At 46.4% G+C, this 23609-nt stretch overlaps 1 protein-coding gene across 3 annotated transcripts in view; it reads left to right on the top strand.

The window, feature by feature from the left end:
- hao1 (hydroxyacid oxidase (glycolate oxidase) 1) overlaps positions 1 to 23609 on the top strand; it is a 73723-nt gene that overhangs the window by 20026 nt on the left and 30088 nt on the right. For all 3 annotated transcript variants that reach the window (XM_072506072.1, XM_072506063.1, XM_072506070.1), the window contains exon 2: positions 1143 to 1294. In XM_072506072.1, coding sequence (XP_072362173.1) covers positions 1143 to 1294 — 152 coding nt within the window. The remainder of the gene's footprint in view (positions 1 to 1142; positions 1295 to 23609) is intronic.

Raw genomic sequence — 23609 nt, 5'->3', positions numbered from 1 at the left:
TCAGGACCACTGTGCCTTCCATTCTGGCACCCACAACCAACCATGCTCCGGTACTACACAGAATGCAACTGCAGCGCGGTCGCCAGAAGAGGGCACATGACACACAGGCAACTGATCTTCCCGCCCTGGCCCCTGGAGACGAAGTCCGCATCCACCTACCAGAAGGTGGCTGGTCAGCACCTGCCGAAGTTCTCCGACACGTGGCTCCCCGCTTGTTCCTGGTTCGCATGCCTGATGGATCCAGTCGTAGGCGCAATCGCCGGGCTCTTCGCCTACTTCCACGCTCGCTACAGGAACTTACACCGACACCGCGCCCTCCTGTTGTTCCTGACATCGACTTCGTGGAGCTTCCTGCCACCATGCCCCTTCCGTCGTCGCACGTGGCCAGGCCCATTCCTCAGCCGATGGTTCCAGACCTACCCTTGAGGCGGTCAATCTGAATTCGTCGCCCACCTACTAGACTGGACTTTTGAGACTGCTTGTACATTGAACTCATACTATCACAGTGTTAATATGTTTATGTTCTTATCATTACAGGAATTTGTTTTATCGTTCAACCGTTCTTTGTTTATGGTACAACCTCGTTGTTATGTAGCACCCGACATCGCCCCTTGTATATAGTTTAGCCCCATGTACATGCTGTATATATTGCACACACACACATTTAGCTACACTCAGTGCACATCTCGATTTATGACCACGTAGGCACATGTTCTTGTAAAAAAGGGGGGATGTCATGATATTCAGGGAAACATCATAGCACATACATACATACTGATGGACAGATCAACGGACCAATCAACACACACAACACGACAGCCAATCACAGGCAAGAGCATACACAGTACAAAACAGGGAACACAACACTTCCTGGGCACTCGAGCAGGAGACGGCTCAGGGCACAGAGCTCATTGCAGGCCACTCAGACATCCACCATGTGCTGAATGCCACTACAAGATAGAATTAGGAATAGGTCCACAGAATCAAGGATCATGATCGAACCTCAGTAAACAGTTTACCAGTGTAAATAGATGTTTGAAATAAAACTGCGTTGTACCATTCACAACCGTGTTGGTTCATCTGTGTGGCAGAGTACCCAACACTTCATAGCCTATTTCTAACTCTCCTGTATGTCTTACTAGATGGAGACTGTGCCCACGAGTGCTCAGGGATGTTTCAAAAATGGACTTGTCTACAACTGTGTTGGGACAGAGAATTAATATGCCCATTTGCGTTTCTGCCACGGCTATGCAAAGGATGGCGCATCCAGAGGGCGAAGTGGCAACAGTAAAAGGTAATTAATGTTGTTCCCAGTTCAGATCTTTTCAAAGCCACTTACACTGACTTGCATTAATTACATAATTACATAACCATTTTCCTTTTCGCACTTTCAACTATCTAACCAATAATGCGTCGAACATCAGGGTTCGGCTTGGTTGTCATGGATTTTGTTTCAGTCCAGTTCACTTGCATTGCCCAAACATGCACTAAAAGATTGCCGAATTTCTGGCGCAATTTACGTCCAGTGCAAATTGAGTTTCCGGCAACCTTTGCGCTAGTTTAAAAAACATTGTGCCGTAAGCCAATCCTGCCCACAGAATTGGCTGCACCAGCCAAATCAAATTAATCACAAAGTGAACTTCTACCGATTAATAAGTCAAGCACAAATGAATTAGGAGCAAGAATAGGTCAAACAGTTCCTCAAAAATGCTCAGCTATTCAAGAAGATGATGGCTGACCTGATCTTGGCCTTAACCCCACATCCCTGCCTCATAACGCTCAAATCTCCTATGGTTTAAAAATCTATCTCAGTCTTGAACTTATTGACTGCCTCAGTCTCCACAGCTCTCTCTTAGACAGAAAACTGCAAAGGTTCATGACCTCTGAGTGAAGAAATTCCCCCTCATCTTCATATTAAATGGGCCTTTGAGGAGATTCATAAAGGTAAGCCTTTTTGTATGCCAAAACGCTCTAAGGCACTTTTTGCTTTTTTATATTCGATTTTATTTCAATTTATGAAGGAACTGATCAACGTGTACCAATGAAACTAGTAAATGATTCTGTATAGTTTATTAAAAAATAATTTCCACTCATTTAAAATCAGATTACACACAGCTACTAAACTAGACACCCCGATTAAGAATGTGTGTGTTTTGGGATAACCCAATTTTCAAAACTGCACCAGGTGACTTTGGCTTTTTGGCTGAGGTCGAACATAAGATCAGGTGTGAGATCAGAGGTGATGCCTGTGATTGTGAGCTTGGATCTGGTATATCTGGGGATCATGAATTGGATTCAATTTGAATTGGTTTTTGGAGCAAGCAAGGAGATGGATTAAGGGCTTGCCCCATCCATTCTGTGCATTGGCTTTGTAACTCTGAGAAAGGAATACATTTTTAAAAGACATTTTAATGCAACAAAATACACAAAAGATCAAACTCTAAAATGTTGCGCTGATATATGTCAAGTGTAATAATGGGCCGTAACTTCCAAGATCCAGAGTGCCGGAATGGGGGGCACAACAAAGATGCGCTGGGAAATTCCCTGTGGACGTATCAGGTAAGGTTTGCACAGCTATTACCCGGATGTGCAATTTTCGTAAATGCGATTTAAATTACAAACTTCAGACGGTTCCAACTGGGTTACACCAAAAGTTACCCAAAATTAAAACCTCTTCTGACTTCTGGGTAACTATTACACAGACCCACACACAACCCCAAGGCCCTCCATGGGACTGCCCCATCCCCTGGTGTCTCCAGGCCCAGCCTGACTACAGCCCCCGAGGTCTGATCTCCCACACCATCCCTCAAGGCAAACCGCCAACCCAACACAACATTCCCCCTGAGCCTGAACCAAGCCCTCCGTGAGGCCTGAGACCTGACCCCCCCCCCCCACTCCCCACAGCTCTCTGAAGCCCAATCTGACCCAAAGTCCCCCACAACCCCACCACCGATGCCTGATCGGCTGGCCTTCCAAGGCCCAATCCGACGCCTCCCTGCCCAAAGCTTGACCCCCCCAACACCCTGTTCAAAGCCTGATTCCCTTCCCTCTTGAGGCTGACCCTTCCCCTCCCCCCTGAGACCCAAACACCACCTCGCACAAGGCCTAATCTCCCCTCCCCTCAAACCAAATGAGGCCCAACCACACTGTCGTTGAAAATCTGATGAACCAGCGAAAGATCTGTTGTCTTTGGGTGGGAATTTCCCATCCTGCAGCAGGCTCACAGTGTTTGTGTAAGTTTCTGTTTGTTGAACCTTTCCTCCTTCTCCTGCAGGTCTTTCACAAGTCATTGTTCCTCTTCATTTGACTTTTTAACCCATTTGAGGTCAGGGTTGTTTAGTTTATTGATTAAGGTTACATATTCATTCTGTGAACTCTTGTTCAAAGAAGTTCTGCTGACTCACATATTGAATATCATCCTCCAATCTATGTGCTTTGGATTTCCTCTCATTACTTTGAATTTAATCCTTCTAAGGTAAAATACTTAATTCCCTGGGGAAAGTTTGACTTTAGATGTTACTGATTCAGCCACCCCCATACACTTAACTCCGAATTTCAATTCCATTGACTTCAGTAGAAACAGAAACCAGCAAAGAGGTTTAATTGACATTGGCTCTTGCACGAGCGACTAAAGTCAGACTTATGAATGAATTGGGATCAAGGGGTTGTCTCATGAGGAAAGGTTGAGGAGTTTGGGCTCTATCCTCATTGGAGTTTAAAAGAAAGAGAGGCAATCTTATTATGACATATACAATTCTGAGGGGGCTCGACAAGGTAGATGCTGAGAGGATGTTTCTCTTGGGAATCTAGAACTATGGGCCATAAGGCCTCAAGACATTGGAGCAGAATTAGGCCACTCGGCCCATCGAGTCTGCTCTGCCATTCAATCCTGGCTGATATTTTTCTCATCCCATTCTCCTGCCTTCTCCCCATAATCCCTGATCCCCTTATTAATCAAGAATCTATCTATCTCTGTCTTAAAGACACTCAGTGATTTGACCTCCACAGCCTTATGTGGCAAAGAGTTCCACAGATTCACCACTCTCTGGCTGAAGAAATTCCTCCTCATCTCTGTTTTGAAGGATCGTCTCTTTAGTCTGAATTGTGTCCTCTGGTTCTAATTTTTCCTACAACTGGAAATATCCTCTCCACGTCCACTCTATCCAGGCCTCGCAGTATCTTGTAAGTTTCAATAAGACCCCCCTCATCCTCCTAAACTCCAACGAGTGCAGACCAAGAGTCCTCAACCATTCCTCAAACGACAAGCTCTTCATTCCAGGAATCATTCCATGGCCACAGTTTGAAATGAGCGGTCTCCTATTGGGACGGATATGAGGAGAAATTTCTTCTCTCAGAGGGTCTTTGCAATTCTCTTTCAACACCGAAGGCTGGGTCATTGAATATATTCAAGGCTGAGTTAGACAAAGTTTTGATTGATAAGGAAGTCAAGGGTTATGGGAGGCAGATAAGAAAATGCATTAAGGAGACAATCAGGTCAGCCATGAATGGCAGATCAGGCTTTCATGGGCAAATGGCCTATTCCCATTACTAATGATTTTATCCCCCCCCTTTCATAAATTTGAATTGTATGTTATATTAAACTTCACTGTCGCTGGGTCAAAGACATACAGCGGGATTCTCCCCTACCCGGCGGGGCGGGGGGTCCCGGCGTGATGGAGTGGCGTCAACCACTCCATCGTCGGGCCGCCCCAAAGGTGTGGATTTCTCCGCCCCTTTAGGGGCCAGGCCCTCACCTTTAGGGGCTATGCCTGCGCCGGAGTGGTTGCCGTCCCACCGGCTGGCGTGGAAGGCCTTTTGCGCAACGCCAGTCAGGGCCGAAGGGACTCCGCCGGCCGGCGGACGTCCGCGCATGCGCGGGAGCATCAACGGCTGCTGACGTCATCCCCGCGCATGCGCAGTGGGGGTCACTTACGTGTCGGCCATCGCGGAGACCTACACAGTCGACGCGTAGTAAAAGAGTGCCCCCACGGCACAGGCCCGCCCGCGGATCGGTGGGCCCCGATCGTGGGCCAGGCCACCGTGGGGGCACGCCCTGGGGCTAGATGGCCCCGCGCACCACCCCACCCCCAGGACCCCGGAGCCCGCTCGCGCCGCCTGGTCCCTCCGGTAAGGGAGGTTGTTTAATTCACGCCGGCGGGACCGGCATTACAGCAGCGGGACTTCGGCCCATCGCGGGCCGGAGAATCGCCAGGGGGTGCCCGCCGACCGGCGCAGCGTGATTCCCGCCCCTGCCGAATCTCCGGTGCCGGAGAATTCGGCGACCGGCGAGGGGCGGGATTCATGCCGACCCCCGGCGATTCTCCGACCCGGCGGGGGGTTGGAGAATCCCACCCCTGGAGTTCCTGGAAGTCCTGGAAAGCAGCAAGCCTGAGGAATGGGAGAAATTTAAAATTAAGCGGAGGAGAACAAAGGGTTTAATTCGGAAGGGGAAAATAGAATACGAGAGAAAACATAAAAACTGACTGCAAAAGCTGCTATAGATATATAGAGAAAAAGACTGGTGAAGACAAATGTGGGTTACAGTTAGAATCAGGTGACTTCATAATGGCAACAAAGAGATGGCAAACCAGTTGAACAATTACTTTGGATCTGTCTTCACTGAGGAGGATACAAATAACCTTTTGGAAATACTAGGGGACTAGAATGTAGGAGGAACTATGACGTCAGCTATGGAGAATGATAGGTCTGGCCCAAGAGTTAAAATTCTTAATTGGGGCAAGGCAAATTTTGATGGTATCAGACAGGAACTTTCAGAGGTAGATTGGGGGAGACTGTTGGCAGGCAAAGGGATGGCTGGTAAATGGGAGGCTTTTAAAAATGTGTTAACCAGGGTGCAGGGTAAGCACATTCCCTTTAGAGTGAAGGGCAAGGCTGGTAGAAGTAGGGAACCCTGGATGACTCGAAATATTGAGACTCTGGTCAAAAAGAAGAAGGAGGCATATGACGTACATAAACAACTGGGATCAAGTGGATCCCTTGAAGAGTATAGAGATTGTCGAAATAGAGTTAAGAGGGAAATCAGGAGGGCAAAAAGGGGACATGAAATTGCTTTGGCAAATAATGCAAAGGAGAATCCAAAGAGATTCTACAGATACATAAAGGGGAAAAGAGTAACTAGGGACAGAGTAGGGCCTCTTAAGGATCAACAAGGACATCTATGTGCAGAGCCACAAGAGTTGGGTGAGATCCTGAATGAATATTTCTCATCGGTATTCACGGTGGAGAAAGGCATGGATGTTAGGAAACTAAGGGAAATAAATAGTGATGTCTTGAGAAGTGTGCATATTACAGAGGAGGAGGTGCTAGAAGTCTTAAAGCGCATCAAGGTAGATAAATCCCCGGGACCTGATGAAATGTATCCCAGGATGTTGTGGGAGTCTAGGGAGGAAATTGCGGGTCCCCTAACAGAGATATTTGAATCATCGGCAGCCACAGGTGAGGTGCCTGAAGATTGGAGAGTGGCGAATGTTGTGCCCTTGTTTAAGAAGGGCAGCAGGGAAAAGCCTGGGAACTACAGACCGGTGAGCCTAACGTCTGTAGTAGGTAAGTTGCTAGAAGGTATTCTGAGAGACAGGATCTACAAGCATTTAGAGAGACAAGGACTGATTTGGGGCAGTCAACATGGCTTTGTGCGTGGAAAATCATGTCTCACAAATTTGATTGAGTTTTTTGAGGGGGTGACCAAGAAGGTAGATGAGGGCAGTGCAGTAGACGTTGTCTACATGGACTTTAGCAAAGCCTTTGACAAGGTACCGCATGGTAGGTTATTGCAGAAGGTTAAAGCTCACGGGATCCAGGGTGAGGTTGCCAATTGGATTCAAAATTGGATGGACGACAGAAGACAGAGGGTGGTTGTAGAGGGTTGTTTTTCAAACTGGAGGCCTGTGACCAGTGGTGTGCCTCAGGGATCGGTGCTGGGTCCACTGTTATTTGTGATTTATATTAATGATTTGAATGAGAATTTAGGAGGCATGGTTAGTAAGTTTGCAGATGACACCAAGATTGGTGGCACAGTGGATAGTGAAGAAGGTTATCTAGGATTGCAACGGGATCTTGATCAATTAGGCCAGTGGGCCGACGAATGGCAGATGGAGTTTAATTTAGATAAATGTGAGGTGATGCATTTTGGCAGATCGAATCAGGCCAGGACCTACTCAGTTAATGGTATGGCGTTGGGGAGAGTTATAGAACAAAAAGATCTAGGAGTACAGGTTCATAGCTCCTTGAAGGTGGAGTCGCAGGTGGACAGGGTGGTGAAGAAGGCATTCGGCATGCTTGGTTTCATTGGTCAGAACATTGAATACAGGAGTTGGGACGTCTTGTTGAAGTTGTACAAGACATTGGTACGGCCACACTTGGAATACTGTGTGCAGTTCTGGTCACCCTATTATAGAAAGGATATTATTAAACTAGAAAGAGTGCAGAAAAGATTTACTAGGATGTTGCCGGGACTTGATGGTTTGAGTTATAAGGAGAGGCTGGATAGACTGGGACTTTTTTCCCTGGAGTGTAGGAGGCTTAGGGGTGATCTTATAGAGGTCTATAAAATAATGAGGGGCATAGATAAGGTAGATAGTCAACATCTTTTCCCAAAGGTAGGGGAGTCTAAAACTAGAGGGCATAGGTTTAAGGTGAGAGGGGAGAGTTTCAGAAGGGCCCAGAGGGGCAATTTCTTCACTCAGAGGGTAGTGAGTGTCTGGAATGGGCTGCCAGAGGTAGTAGTAGAGGCGGGTACAATTGTGTCTTTTAAAAAGCATTTAGATAGTTACATGGGTAAGATGGGTATAGAGGGTTATGGGCCAAGTGCGGGCAACTGGGACTAGCTTAATGGTAAAAACTGGGCGGCATGGACTGGTTGGGCCGAAGGGCCTGTTTCCATGCTGTAAACTTCTATGATTCTATGATAACTGAAGGAAATCCTTATTAGTCAGGAAATTGTGTTGGGAAAATTGATGGGATTAAAACAAAGAAGTCGCCAGGACCTGATGCTCTGCATCCCAGAGTACTTAAGGAAGTGGCTGTAGAAATAGTGGGTGCATTGGTGACCATTTTCCAGCATTCTATCGACTCTGGAAGAGTCCCAATGGATTTGAGGGTAGCTAATGTAACCCCACTTTTTCAAAAAGGAGGGAGAGAGAAAACGGGGAATTATAGACTGGTTAGCCTGTCAGAGGTGGCGGGGAAAATGCTGGAGTCAATTATTAAGGATGAAATAACTGAGCAATTGGAAAGGGCGGACAGGGTCGATCCGAGTCAGCATGGATTCACTAAAGGGAAATCATGCTTGACAAATCGTCTAGAATTTTTTGAGGATGTTTTGTGAGGGCCACGAAGAATCCAGCACGAGTTTTAAGGATACAAAGAAATAACATTTATTTACAATACCATATATATACAAGAGCAACAGCAACTTCGCTTGCTGCTCACTCCTTCCTGGCTGGTTCCAAACTGGCCAGCTTTCTTTATACAGGGAGTCTGCTAATGACTTCTCCGTCCCCCTCATTGGGGAAGCTCATACTCTCACAGGATTGTGGGATTGACATTAGTCCCCAGCCAATGGTAAGCAGGCAGGTTATAACATCCCTCCCCCACCAAAGTCCAAGGAATCCACCGAAGACCCTGGCGAAGGAGGGTGTCGGACTCGTTTTGCCGCAGGCCGGACACCATTTGCACAAGGCGCTGGATCGGGCGGCGTGTAACGAGACGGAGACCGACGCTTCCGTGATGAACGGCGTAACGGTTGTACATCCACGGCCCATGGGCCCGAGGGTTCCCCCTCTGATGCGTCCTGTGTCTCCATCTCGGAGTCAGAGTCTGCTGCCTCCGTCATCTCGGCGTCTCTATCTCCACGCGGTTCTGTAACGACCTGTGCAGGCTTTCAGTGAGGCACCAGAGGAAGATTGTGAGGACTACTTTCCATTGTGTCTGGTCTCTGTGGCTGTAGAAATGAGGTCCGGGGGCGGGGAATCTTTGGAGGAGATAATCTTCTGGACCGAAAGTGGTCTACATGTTTGCGCTGGAGACAACCCTGGGCTTGCACCTGGTAAGATATAGGGCCCGTTTGGCGAAAGCTTACGCCAGGGACCTACTGGGCACCACCAGCAATATTCCGAACGAACACTGGGTCACCGGGTGCAAACTGTCGAATCGGCCGATGCCAAGAAAAACCATGTCCCTGACGTTCTTGTGTGCAGCGTACTTTTGCGCCAATGTCCGAGAAAACCATGCTAAGGCGGGTGCGAAGTCTCCGGCCCATTAGGAGTTCTGCGGGAGCTACCCCAGTCACCGCATCGGGGGGTGGTCCTATACGAAAACAAAAAGCGAGCCAGTCTCGTGTCCATTGACCCGGAAGAGTGCTTCTTTAGGCCTCGTTTGAATGTCTGCACTGCGCGCTCCACCAACCCATTTGAAGCCGGGTGGTAAGGGGCAGTGCTAATATGGTGTATGCCGTTCATCTTCATGAACCTCTCACAGGATTGTGGGATTGTCATTAGTCCCCAGCCAATGGAAAGCAGGCAGATTATAACAGGATGTGACCAGTGGAGTGGACAAGGGTGAACCAGTGGATGTTGTGTATCTGGACTTTCAAAAGGCTTTTGACAAGGTCCCACACAAGAGATTGGTGAGCAAAATTAAAGCTCATGGTATTGGGCGTAATGTATTGATGTGGATAGAAGACTGGTTGGCAGACACGAAGCAGAGAGTGGGTTTAACCTGGCCCTTATCAGAGTGTCAGGCAGTGACTTGTGGGGTACTGCAGGGTTCAGTGCTGGAACCCCAGATGTTCACAATATACATTAATGATTCAGCCGAAAGAATTATTTGCAATATCTCCAAATTTGCAGATGACACTAAGCTGGGTGGCAGTGTGCACTGTGAGGAGGATGCAAAGAGGCTGCAGGGTGACTTGGACAGGCTGGCTGAGTGGGCAAATACTTGGCAAATGGAATATAATGTGGGTAAATGTGAGGTTATCCACTTTGGTGGCACAAACTGGAAGGCAGATTATTATCCGAATAATGGCAGTTTTGGAAAAGGGGAAGTGCAACGAGACCTGGGTGTCATGGTGGAACAGTCGCTGAAGGTTGGCATGCTGGTACAGCAGGTGGTGAGGAAAGCTAATGGCATGCTGGCCTTCATAGCGAGAGGATTTGAGTATATGAGTAGGGATGTCTTGCTGCAGTTATGCAGGGCCACACCTTGAGTATTGTGTGCAGTTTTGGTCTCCTAGTTTGAGGGAGGACATTCTTGCTATTTTTTTCAAATTTAGAGTACCCAATTATTTTTTGTCCAATTAAGGGGCAATTTAGCGTGGCCAATCCAACTACCCTGCACATCACGCAAACACGGGGAGAATGTGCAAACACCACACAGACAGTGACCTGGGGCCAGTATAGAACACGGGTCCTCAGCGCTAACCGCTGCTACACCGTGCCGCCCTGACATTCTTACTATTAAGGGTGTCTAGCGAAGGTTCACCAGACTAATTCCCAGGATGGCAGGACTGACATATGGAGAAAGACTGGATCGACTGGGCTGGTACTTTCTGGAGTTTAAAAGAATGAGAGGAGATCTCATTGAAACGTACAAAACCCTGATGGGACTGGACAGGCTAGATGTGGGAAGAATGTTCTCATTGTTGGGGACGTCCAGAACTAGGGGTCACAGCCTAAGAATAAGGGGTAAGCCATTCAGGACTGAGGTGAGGAAGAACTTCTTCTCTCAGAGTGTTGTGAACTTGTGGAATTCTGTACCACAGAAAGCCGTTGGAGCCAGTTCATTGGATATATTCAAGAGGGAGCTGGACATGGCCCTTGTGGCTAAAGGGATCAAGGGGTATGGAGAGAAAGTGGGAGTGGGATACTGAATTTGCAAGATCTGCCATGATCATATTGAATGGTGGTGAAGGGTCCAAGGGCCGAATGGCCTACTCCTGCACCTATTTTCTATATTTCTATGTTAACTCTCTCCCTAATAGCATTGTGGGTGTACCTACACCACACAGACTGCTGCGGTTGAAGAAGGCAGCTCACCACCAATTTCACAATGTCAATGAGCGATGGGCAATAAATGCTGGCCTAGCCAGCCGCCCCCACATTCAGGAAGAATTTATTATTAATGCCCTTGCTTACTGCTACCCAATTCCATTTGTGACTAAAAATCAAGAATAGCAATACTATTTAGAAACATAGAAAATAGGAGCAAGAGGCCATTCAGCCCTTCGAGCCTGCTCTGCCATTCATTATGATTGTGGCTGATCATCAAGTTCAGTACCCTGTTCCTGCTTTCCCCCCACATCCATTGATCCCCTTCGCCCCAAGTGCTATACCTAACTCCTTCTTGAAAACTTACAGTGTTTTGGCCTCAACTGCTTTCTGTGGTAGCGAATTCCACAGATTTAGATTTATTGGGCGCGAGTTTTCAGCCACACCAGCCTGGCGACAGGAAGTTCCCGCCGAGGTCAACTGACCTTTACATGGTCCCCTTCCTGTCTGTGGCGATCTTACGGCGGGCACGGCCGAAAAATCCAGCCCATTGTCACGTGTAGCGAGGTACAGTGAAAAGTATTGTTCTGCGTACGGTCCAGGAAATTCACTCCATACATGAAAATATAGAACATACGATAAACACACAATATAAATACATAGACATAGACATCGGGTGAAGCATACGGAGTGTAGTGCTACAACTGTAGAGAAGTTGCTTAGAAAGATCAGTTCAGTCCATAAGAGGGTCATTCAGGAGTCTGGTAATGGCGGGGAAGAAGCTGTTTTTGAATCTAGTGGTGTGTGTTCTCAGACTTTTGTATCTTCTGCCTGATGGAAGAGGTTGGAAGAGAGAATAACCCAGGCGGGAGGGTTTTTTGATTATGCTGCCCACTTTCCCAAGGCAGCGGAAGGTATTGACAGAGCCAGGGGATGGGAGGCGGGTTTGTGTGATGGCCTGGGCTGTGTTTACGACTCTCTGTAGTTTCTTACGGTCTTGGGCCAAGTAATTGCCAGACCCAGCTGTGATGCAGCCAGATAAGATGCTTTCTATGGTATATATATAAAAATTGGTAAGAGTCATTGTGGACATGCCGATTGTCCTTAATTTCCTGAGGAAGTATAGGCACTGTTGTACTTTCTTGGTCGACTTGGGTGGACCAGGGCAGATTGTTGGTGATATTTACACCTAGGAATTTGAAGGTGTCAACCATCTCCACCTCAGCACAATTGGTACAGATAGGGGCCTGGACGACACTTCGCTTCCTGAAGTCGATGACCAGCTCCTTAATTTTGCTGACATTGCGGGAGTGATTGTTGTCATTGCACCATGTCACTAGGTTCTCTATCTCCCTACTGTATTCTGACTTATTGTTGTTTAAGATCTGACCCACTATGGTCGTGTCATCAGCAAACTTGTAGTTGGAGTTTGAGCTGAACTTTGCCACACAGTCGTGTATGTATAGGGAGGATAGTAGGGGGCTAAGTATGCAGCCTTGCGGGTCCCCGGTATTGAGGACTAAAATGGAGGAATGTTGTTGTTTATCCTCACTGATTGTTGTCTATGGGTCAGGATCCAGCTGCAGAGGGAGGAGCCAAGTCCTAGGTTTTGGAGTTTGGATGTGAGCTTGGCTGGGATTTTGGTGTTAAAGTCGGGATTCCTATTATGTCATGAGGACAATTGATTGAGGATTTAAGTCCCGCTGGCATAACACCAGTTTTCCAAAACCCGCAGGATTCTCCGCACCCTTCTAACGTTCCCACCCCCCCAAAAATTGGGAGTGAAAAATCCCACCACCTACCATCCCTCCCAAGTTAAAACATGTATAATTGTTTCAACCTTCAGCAACAATTAAGGGCGAGTTTTTCCAGTTGTTCACACAGGCGAGATCTTCCAGTCTCGCCGACAAGGTACTCGCACCGCAGGTTTCCCGCCGGTGTGGGGTGGGTTCAATGGGAAATCCCATTGACAGCAGTGGGACCAGAAGATCCTGCCACTGGCCAATGGCTGACCAGAGAATCTCGTTGTAAATACTGAAAGAATGAGACTCCATAATTGTTAATGTTAGTTTTCAGCGCGTTGTTTCACAGGAATTCAGATTTTTCAGACCTTTAAAAAGAAGTCCTTAGTTTGAAATGGCCGCACCTTTACTTTTTACGGCAGTGCTAGTTCGTATCTAGGACGTCAATGCAGGAACCTCTTGCAATTTGAATGGCGAGCCAGAGGATGATGCCATTCCTGTAGCGCAGCTCATGGAGGACCAGTGCAAATTGAATGGTAACTTTTGGATTTTTGTGTTTTAACTATTCTCTCCAATTCCATCATCCAGCTCTTGGTCTGTAGCCCTGTAGGTCACTGCACCATAAGCACAAATCTGATGTTCTTGATTAATAAGGGGATTCCTTGATTAATATGGGGATCAGGGGATACGGGGAGAAGGCAGGAGAATGGGGATGAGAAACATATCAGTCACGGTAGAATGGCGAGCAGACTCAATGGGTTGAATGGCCCAATTCTGCTCCTATATCTTGTGGGCTAACTGCACAATTGTGTTAGAGAAGAACACTGGGCAGGATTGATTAAAATATTGGAAGCATAAAGAGGACACAATTGATGAATATCCTAAAGATGTTAAGCATGATAAGAAAACAATTTTACAGTGAAAAAGATGTTAAATCTGCAAAAGGTTAAAGTGGATGTAAAGTGAAAGGCAAACTAATTGAAATGCTAAATTAATATTTTCCAGAAGTATTTTCTACAGAGGACAATACAATTTAATTTATTGAGTGCCTCCAGTAACACAGATAATTTTGAAAACAGTGTGTTTGATTTGTGGGCATCTGTGGCTGAGCAATACCCTGGGATCGATGGTCTATTAATTGGGGAGCAGAAATATATTGGGAGGAAATTTAAGAAACATTGGTTGTTGCCATGGAAGAACCACATTGCAGTGATTCCAAAGAGCTAGAAGCTGGCAACCATAATACACAAAGATAAGGACAGTACCTCTGATCTCTGGCAAAGCCTAACATTATCAACTGATAAAATAATGGATTCTGTTGGAAAGGGCCGACCCAGAGGCTGTTCTGCATATGAATAATTTGCAGGTGAAAAGAGCACAGAAGAGAAAAGGAAGATCTTGCCTGGCTCATCTCCTTCAATCCTGTAAGAACGGGAATGATTTTCAACTCCCAATTATGTTGGAAACGAGGCAGTCGGCGGTAAAATTTGCTGAGGCCTAATCAAGGCCCGTTGTGATCATCAATCTGTCATGATATTCAAGTGAACATCACAGCACATACACACATACATAATGATAGACAGAGCAACGGACCAATTAGCACACATAACACGACAGCCAATCACAGACAAGAGCATACACAGTACAAAACAAGAAACACGACACTTCCTGGGCAGTCCATCAGGAGATGGCACAGGGCAAGGACATCAAAGCCAGACACTCACACAGTCACCACGTGCTGAGTACCAAGTTTGTTATATAAATAGTTTAAAGGAATAAAACTGCGTTGTACCAATCGCAACCGTGTTGGTTCGTCTGTATCTCAGAGCACCCAACACTTCACAATCTTCCTACCAATCAAATGAAAGTCCTTTACTGGCTGCACCCTGTTGGCAGTTTTCAACACGAGGGCTTTGAGAGGCCGACACACACACACACAGACACACACACAGGGGCCTTCATGAACAGAGACCTGAGGAGACAGCTCATCAAGCAGCCGCTGAAAGGGTTTCATAAAGCTTTTCATGAGACCCAGTGCCACAAGAAAGCTGTCCTCCCACAACGCCCGATGAAAGAAAAGGCAGCATAGTCCAGACTCGCCTGCGCAATGGAACTCTTTATCACGTCTCCTCTCCCTTTCGTTTTGTTTTGGAGTCACCAGATTACTTGTGCCCCCCTGACCTTGTCAAAGTCCCTCCCTCCCTCCCTCGATCAACAAGCTACTTATTAGTGATCATTGGCAGCTCGTCGGCCCAAATCAAAAATGCACAAGCGGCCCAAAGCTGAAAATGGTGTGAGCCCTGGGTCCACTCGAGCAGATAATCTGCGTGCCCAATTACTTGGAATTTATTACATCGAAAAAGGGTATTTAGTTGTTTCCTCTGGGGAAGACTCCTCCAAATCTATTCACTTCATCTCACACTATCAGCATATCCTTCCATTACTTTATCCCTCACGTACTCCTCTAGCTTTCCCTTAAATGAATTTCTTAGCCTTAACTGCTCCATGTTGTAATAGATTTGTGGTAATGGGAATGGTTGCCTTCCTCCTTTTTGTAAATCTACCGGTGGGTGGGCCAGTGCTGTGCTCCAGGTAGTAATAATAATAATCTTTATTGTCACACGTAGGCTTACATGAACACTGCAATGAAGTTATTGTGAAAAGCCCAAGCTGGTGACAAACCTGTAAACATCTCAATTTGTGTTCCAAGAAAGTTCACAACAAACTGGCTCCTGCCTCAGATTATCACAATATTCCACATTCCACAGTATACCACATTCTAACCACTCCCTAATACGAATATGCAAACATAAAAATTAGGATCAGGGGTAGACCGGCCATTGACCCTCGAGCCTGCTCCGCCATTCGACAAGATCATGGCTGATCTGATTGTAACCTCAACCTCACACTCCTACCTATCCCCAATAACCTTTCAGCCCCTTGTTTATCAAGAATCTATCTGGCTCTGCCTTAAAAGTATTCAAAGACTCTGCTTCCACCGCTTCTTGGGGAAGAGAGTTCCAGAGATTCACGGCCCTCAGAGAGAAAAAAATGTCTCCTAATTTCTGTCTTAAATAGACGACCCCTTATTTTTAAGCAGTGACCCCGGTTTTAGATTCTCCCACAAGAGGAGACATCCTCTCCACGTCCACGTAATACAAAGGTATCTTGTAGACTTGATTAGTGACTATTTTATGCAGTACCAGAGTCGCAGCTGATGTCTTTGAGTATATTCAAGGCTGAGATCGATAGACTTTTAGGGCTAAAAATGGGGTTTGCCCTCATATTCGATTTGTGCCCAGCCCACCCCAGTTGTGTCGTGGGATGGGCAGCACACAAATTTGATGCAACTGCCACCCTCATTGATCTGATTGTCGCCTGGGATTGAATGTCTTTGTGTTGCTGGCTGTCTTTGTGCACAGCTGGGGGACCAACAGCGAAAGTAATAATAACAATCTTTTATTGTCACAAGTTTGAAGTTACTGTGAAAAGCCCCTAGTCACCACATTCCGGTGCCTGTTCGGGTAAGCTGGTACGGGAATTGAACCCGCGCTGCTGGCCTTGCTCTGCATTCCAGTCCAGCTGTCTAGCCCACTGAGCTAAACCAGCTTTCAGGTGTGTTCAGGTGATGAGGTGAGCCACCATGTTATCGAATGGTGAAGCCAGCTCCGTGGCCCAAATGGCCCCTCCTGCCCCTAGTGCTTATATTCTTATGTCCTCTTTCACAGGATGTGTAAACTGATGGCACGGTATTGCAATTAGCATTCATTGAATACAAACTTATCTGACTCAGTTAACCCAAGCCTGCCACTCCAAAATCTCTAAATTAACGAGCACCACCTGAAACAAATCCATCAATCAATCCATAAATTCTGTTCACCAAGTACAGCGTTATTCATGACTTTTAAGGAGACACCACCTTGCAATATTGATTCAACGTTAGGGGTGGAGATAGCACAGTGGTATTGTTGCTTGAGTAGTAGTAACCTAGAGACCCAGGGTAATGCTTTGGGGACCTGGGTTAAAATCTCACGTCGGCAGATGGTGCAATTTAAACCCAATGAAACATCTGGAACCATTGTTGTAAAAACCCAATTGCTCCTCCAATGCCATTTAGGGAAGGAAATCTGCCATCCTTATCTGGTCTGGCCTACAGGTGACTGCAGACCCACACAAAGGGCCCAGCAAGCCACTCTATTGCATTCAACCACTACAAAGCAAACAAAAGGAAATGGAACTGGATGGACCACCAAGCATCTGCCGAGGCACCTTAAACGACAACGGCAAACCCAACCCTGTATAGCCCTCCTCACTAACATCTGTGCCAAAATTCGGAGCACTGTCAAACAGACCAGTCAAGTAACAGCCTGACGTAGCCATACAGAATCATACCTTACAGATAGAGTCCCAGACACCACCATCACCATCACTGGGTATATCCTGTCCACCCAGACAGAATACATCGGAAGGGAGTTGCCCAGGGAGTCCTCAATGTCACATGGCACCAGGTCAAGCCTGGATGAGGAAACCTCCTGCTGATCACCATGTACCCTCCACCATCAGCTGATGAATTGGTACTGCTCCCCGTTGAACATTTGGAGGAAGCACGGAAGGTGGCAAGGCTGCAGAATGTACTCTGGGTGGGGCACTTCAATGTCCATCACTAAGAGTGGATGGATGACACCGCTACTGACCGAGCTTGCCTAGTCCTACAAGACGTAACTGCTAGACTGGGACTACAGCAGGTGGTGAGGTAGTCAACAAGAGGGAAAAACATACTTGACCTCATCCTCACCAACCTGCCTGCCGCAGATGCATCTGTCTATGACAGTATCAGTAGTCGTGGCCACCATACACAGTCCTTGTGGAGATAAAGTCACAACTTCACTTTGAGGATACCCTCTATCATGTTGTGTGGCACTACCATCATGCTAAATGGGACAGACTTCAAACTGATCTGGCAGCTCAAGACATGGGCATCCATGAGGCTTCATTCGAATATGAGGGCAAACCCCATTTTTAGCCTAAAAGTCTTTCAATCTCAGCCTTGAATATACTCACAGACATCAGCTGTGACTCTGGTACCGCATAAAATAGTCACTAATCAAGTCTACAAGAAACCTGTGGACCATCAGCAGCAGCAGAATTGTATTAATCCACAATCTGCAATCGTATGGCCCGGCATATTCCCCACTCTACCATTATCACCAAGCCAGGGGATGAACCCCAGTTCAATGAAGAATGCAACACTCAAGAAGATCGATACCATCCAGGACAAAGCAGCCTGCTTGATTACTCCTCCTTCCACAAACATTCAAACCCTCCACCACTGATGAACAGTGGCAGCCGCGTGTACCAGCTACAAGATGCACTGCAGTACCTCACCAAGGCTCCTGAGGCAGCACCTTCCACACCCATGACCCATCTAGAAGGACAAGGGCAGCAGGCACATGGGAACACCATCACCTGGAAGTTTCCCTCCAAACCACTCACCATCCTGACTTGGAAATATATCACTTTCACTTCACTGTCGCTGGGTCAAAATCCTGGAAGTCTGTCCCTAACAGCACTGTGAGTGTACCTACACCAAATTGACTGCAGAACTTCAATATGGAAGCTCGCCACCACCTTCTCAAGAGCAATTAAGGATGGACAATAAATGCTGGCCTAACCTGCGATGCCGACATCCCATAAATGTATTACAGACGGATGATTTCCTAACTGTGTCTTATTGGAAATGTGTAAAACCAGTCATTTATATTAATTAATAACAAACCTCTGTGAAGGATTTGTCACAAAATGTGTATGTAGTTTAGTTTATATGCATGCTTAAACATTCTGAGGGTTAGATTCTTTATCAAATGCAGCAGACAAGACAGATTAAAAATCCCTCAAATGTACAGCCCACATCTGACTTTTGGCTGTCTGTAAAAATTATGGCTATTAGCTTTGCTTGCAGTTATGTAGTGTTGGTTTTAATTTGCCCAATTTACTATCGAACTACTGTGCTTGAAGACTAGTCATAACCTGTGATGTGGACCCTGCCAACCTACTTCACATACATGCAAATAAAGTATATTTTAATGAAGTGAAATCAAATTTAGCTCCAATTAATTCACAGAGAAACTGTCCTCCAAGCAAAGATTCCCATTGCAGCCTTGCTAATTATCAGGCAGTCAGCATTTGGAATTGTAAATATATATAAATGGTCCTGACTGTGGGACTTGTATTAAACCAGGAGGTGGCACTGTTACCTTACAAACAACTATGTCTGTCCAATCATAGATTCTTGTAGCACAGAAAAGGGCCATTCAGCCCATCGTGCTGGTTCTTTCAGTTAGTCTTGTTCTCTCTGCTCTTTCCACATTGCCCTGCAATTTACTCCCTTTCGAGTATTTATCCAATTCCTTTTTGAAAGTCACTTCGAAACCTGTTTCTTCCAAGGCAATGCAATAAATTCTATATTTTACCAATTTGCAGTGTTTTAAAAAAGTCCTCATCTCTGGCTCTTTGCCAGTTAATTTAAATTTGTGTAAACTAAAGTCACCATAGTCCCAGATGACCATAGACTGTTTTCCTTTTGAGGGGGAGAGCTGACTGGTGGTGAGTTAACTTGAGGATCACCACACCTCAGGCGAGGGGCAAGGTTGAGAAGGTGAATAACCTCAGTCGGTACGAGAATTGAACACGCTCTGCATTACAAACCAGCCGTCCAGCCAAGTGAGAGAAACTGGTCCAATCTATGTACCATGCAAAATAATAACATTATATGTACTATAATGGCACGGTGGCACAGTGATTAGCACTATTGCCTCACAGCACCAGGGTCTCAGGTTCGATTCTGACCTCAGTTGACTGTGTGGAGTTTGCACTTTCTCGCTGTGTCTGTGTAGGTTTCCTCTGGGTGCTCTGGTTTCCTCCCACAGTCTAAAAATGTGCAGGTTAGGTGAATTGGCCAAGCTAAATTGCTAGGTGGAGTTACGGGGTTAGGAGTGGGGAATTGGGCCTAGGTAGGGTGCTCCATCGGAACAAGGGCCAGTGCCCATGGTTGAATGGCCTTCTTCTGCACTGTAGGGGGAGTAGTCTTCTAAACAGCTGCAGACTCTTTTGCAGTCTTTCAAATTTCAATGATAAGTAAAGAAATTTGAGAATTCCAATATTTTACTTTAATTTTACCTTCAGTTGCTCTGGAGTTCCCTCCCTGCACCTCTATCGGTGTTCCTATTTGTCTGCTGCCCTCGTCCTTCTCGATGGCAGCGGTCGTGGGTTTGGAAGGTGCTGAAGAAGCAGATTGGCAATGATGAACGCTTATCACATTTTCTAAAAGGTATAGGCACTTGTCATGACAGGTCTTCAATTTCTGTGGTAACTCAATTTACATCTACCATGGAAACACAGCAACCTTATGCCATTCAATGCATTTCAATGGTGAGGCAGCTAAGAAACGTTGCTTTCATGAAGTCAATGGTAATTTGCATTCACTGTAACTCCTGACACTGACCAGCTACGTGAGGGAACTGTTGGTTGCACATGCACATTCAGCCAGCCTGCCGGCAGATACATACTTTCTATCACTTCTCACATCATCAGCGTCTGCCCGTCAGCCAATTCCGGTGCTGGTTTGCACCTGCACTGCCTTACCTGCTATACTTCTTACGTTGAAACACATACATTTCAAACCACTGCATTTGAACAGACAGGGTGATAGTGTTGTTCTCTTATTTTTGTTCTCTATTTCCCCTTCAGTTATTACGCCTTCAAACTTAACGTTCTGGTTCGCACCCCCTTGACATACTAGTTTAAAACCTCCCAAGTGACTCTCGCAAACCTCCTAGCCAGGATATTGGCGCCCCTCCAGTTTAGCTGTAACCAGTCCTTCTTGTACAGGTCCCATCTGCTCCGGAAGAGGTCCCAATGGTCCAGAAAGCTGATACTCTCCATCCTACACCACTGGTTTAGCCACGTGTTTAGCTGCACTATCCTCCTATTTCTAGTCTCACTGGCACGTGCACAGGGAGTAATCCTGAGATTATAACCCTTCTTTTTAGGTCCTGCTTTTTAGCTTACTGCCTAACTCCCTGAACTCCTTCTGCAGGACCTCATTGTTCTTTCTGCCTATGTCATCAGTACCTATGTGTAATACAGCGTCTGGCTTTTCACCCTCCCCCCTCAGAATGTCCTGTGTTCGGAGACACCCTTGACCCTGGCACCAGGGAGGCAATATGCCATCCTGGAGTCTCTGTCACATCTGCGGAAGCACCTATCTGTGTCCCTTACTATAGAGTCTCCTATAACTATCGCTCTCGTGCACTTTGCCCTACCCTGCTGAGCAACAGAGCCAGTTGTGGTGTCACTGTTCTGGTTGCAGTTGTTTCCCCCTGATAGGCTAGCCCCCAACAGTATTCAAAACAATATACTTGTTAGAGAGGGAGACAGCCACAGGTGATTCCTGCACTGACTGCCTGCCCTTTCTAGCGGTCACCCATCTGTCTGCCTACACCTAGATGTGACCACATCTCTATAACTCCTATCTATGATGCTTTCCGCCACCTGCATGCTCCTAAGTATATCCAACCGCTGCTCCAACCAAATGATGCGGTCTGTGAGGAGCTGCCATTGGGTACACTTCCTGCAGACGTACTTGACTGGAATGCTGGAAGCGTCATGGATCTCCCACATCTCACAGTTAGAGCACTGCACCCCGCTGAGTGACATTTAAGCACTAGTTAATTAATTTAAAATAAATACTTATTAAATTATTAGATTAAGTTACAATTAACTAGATGGTCCCTGGGGGTAGATTTCTACAGAAAAACTAAATGCTAAATACTAATCACCGCCCTCAGGTTTAATTACTCCTCTACCTGGTTAATTAATTAATTTTAATTTTTTTTTCAATGTTTTGTTTTCAAATTTAACAGATTCCCAACCAGCCAATCAAGCCACAGCTTTACTATGATATCACTTCTCAGTCCCCCCCCCTACAATTTGAAAACACCGAGAGACACAGACACAAAGTGCCACTTGCATTCCCAGACTACACTCTGGATTTTCTCCCGTTCAGTTCCGCTCCCGATGTGAAGGACTTGCCTGCCTTACCTGCTACTCACCAATCAGCTCTCTCCCTTGTAGTCATCTGCAGCAGGGCAAGGCCACTCACTGGAAATTTGAGTATAACAAATCAAGAGATAAAAAGCACCTCCGCCCAACCAGCCTCGCATTCCCACCTAGCTTCAAATTCCCAGCTCCCAAACTTACTCTTCGATGTACCTCACTCTGGATGTGTCTGCTCTGTCTCACTGGGAGTGTGCAAAGCTCACTGCAACATGGCGGTGGGAAAGAGCTCAACGTTTATTGAATATCATGACCACCCACCTTAATCAATGAACAGAAAGAGAAGATTCTCACATTCATCCAAATGGTTGCCAAAGAAAACACTGCCCGCTCTATTTCCCATTCACAGCCATAAAAGGTGCGAATGAATCTTCGATGGCAGTAACTTCCGGAAAAGTCCCACCCATCTCTTGATCCACCCCATGTTGACTTTAGTGAGATCACTAAACCCAGACTTTGCTTCTGTAATTTTGATAACTCTTTCCAATAAAAGTTATTGAATCTTAAACTAGTATAAGATATGAAAGAAAGCTTAAGCATAAGTGGGTTTGAGTGCAAATCTCCAAGATATTAATTTTTTGACCCTTTGAGCTGGTTTGGCTGGTTCTGCCCATATTTTCTGAGTGGAAGCAGGTGTAATTTTCCATTTGGGACCAGCCACCCACAGTACACTGGTCGTCTCCAAGCATCTCGTCATTGGTGCACATAGCAAACAATCCATTTCAGGTGCGGTGCATCCTTGCTGATGGCTGAAGAGGCCAATTCCTGAGAGATAGGTTCCCCCAGAAGTGCCACCAGGCTGTAGTTTTCGGCATTGCAAAGGCACTGTCGCCACTGGTCATTGTAGCAGTGCACGTGGTCATCAAGTCTTGAGATGGAACGTTTTTTAATGTATTCGTTCATAGTGTTGCTAACTTTCTCCTTGGTTCAATTGCTCTGTTTTATTACCTTTGCTCTCGAGTCGTCAGGTATCTTTATGATACTGCCACGAGGTTCAAGTCCGAGTAATGATCAATAACCCAATACACCGATTAGTAAGATTCAAATCAAAACACATTTATTATACACAGTAATCGCTACTCATGCACAGATTCTACGTCGAAGCTACTTCTACAACTAACAGACCTATACTTAACTTTGGACTGGCCCACCAGGTCAGGGGAACAAATGGCCTTTTGTTCGGGTTCTGAGTCTGCGGGGTTCGAAGTTGGTACGGATTGGTAGCTAGGAGCGCCTATCTCGTAGCGAGCATTGAATTAAGACTTACTTCGTTCGGCGGTCACTGCACCGGTCACGGTCAATGTTGGTTCGTGTTGCTGGGTGACCCGGGCAGGACAAAGAGGTGAAGAGAGCATGTTGAACTTGGGGGCTTAACTCTTATAGTCCCAAGGGGCTTCCCGCCTTTCGGGGCGGACCCTGTACCTGGTCCCAAGTGATTGAACTTTGTCCCAATCGCTTGGTTCGATTTCTCCAATACTGGAGCGGTTCCCTGATCGATGGGCGGTCTTGAGGTGCTCATTCACCTCCTTTGTGTTGGCTCCTGCTGGCGCCGGGAGTCTGGTTTTGCTTTGTGTGTCCCAAATGTTACTTATTGTTCCCGGGGATTGCTCATCAGTATGCAGATGGCTGCTACATTGTTATGGTGATGGTCTCTGGTATCGATGTTGTCTGACCTTTTGCAGAGTTTTAATACACAGCAAACCTGCACCTGCCGGTTTCTGTCTTGTTGGCTGACTTTCCCATCAGC

This window comes from Scyliorhinus torazame, chromosome 1, assembly GCF_047496885.1.
Source record: "Scyliorhinus torazame isolate Kashiwa2021f chromosome 1, sScyTor2.1, whole genome shotgun sequence".
Taxonomy (NCBI): Eukaryota; Metazoa; Chordata; class Chondrichthyes; order Carcharhiniformes; family Scyliorhinidae; genus Scyliorhinus; species Scyliorhinus torazame.
Note: the sequence above shows the minus strand (reverse complement) of the source record. Positions and strands in the feature narration are given on the sequence as shown.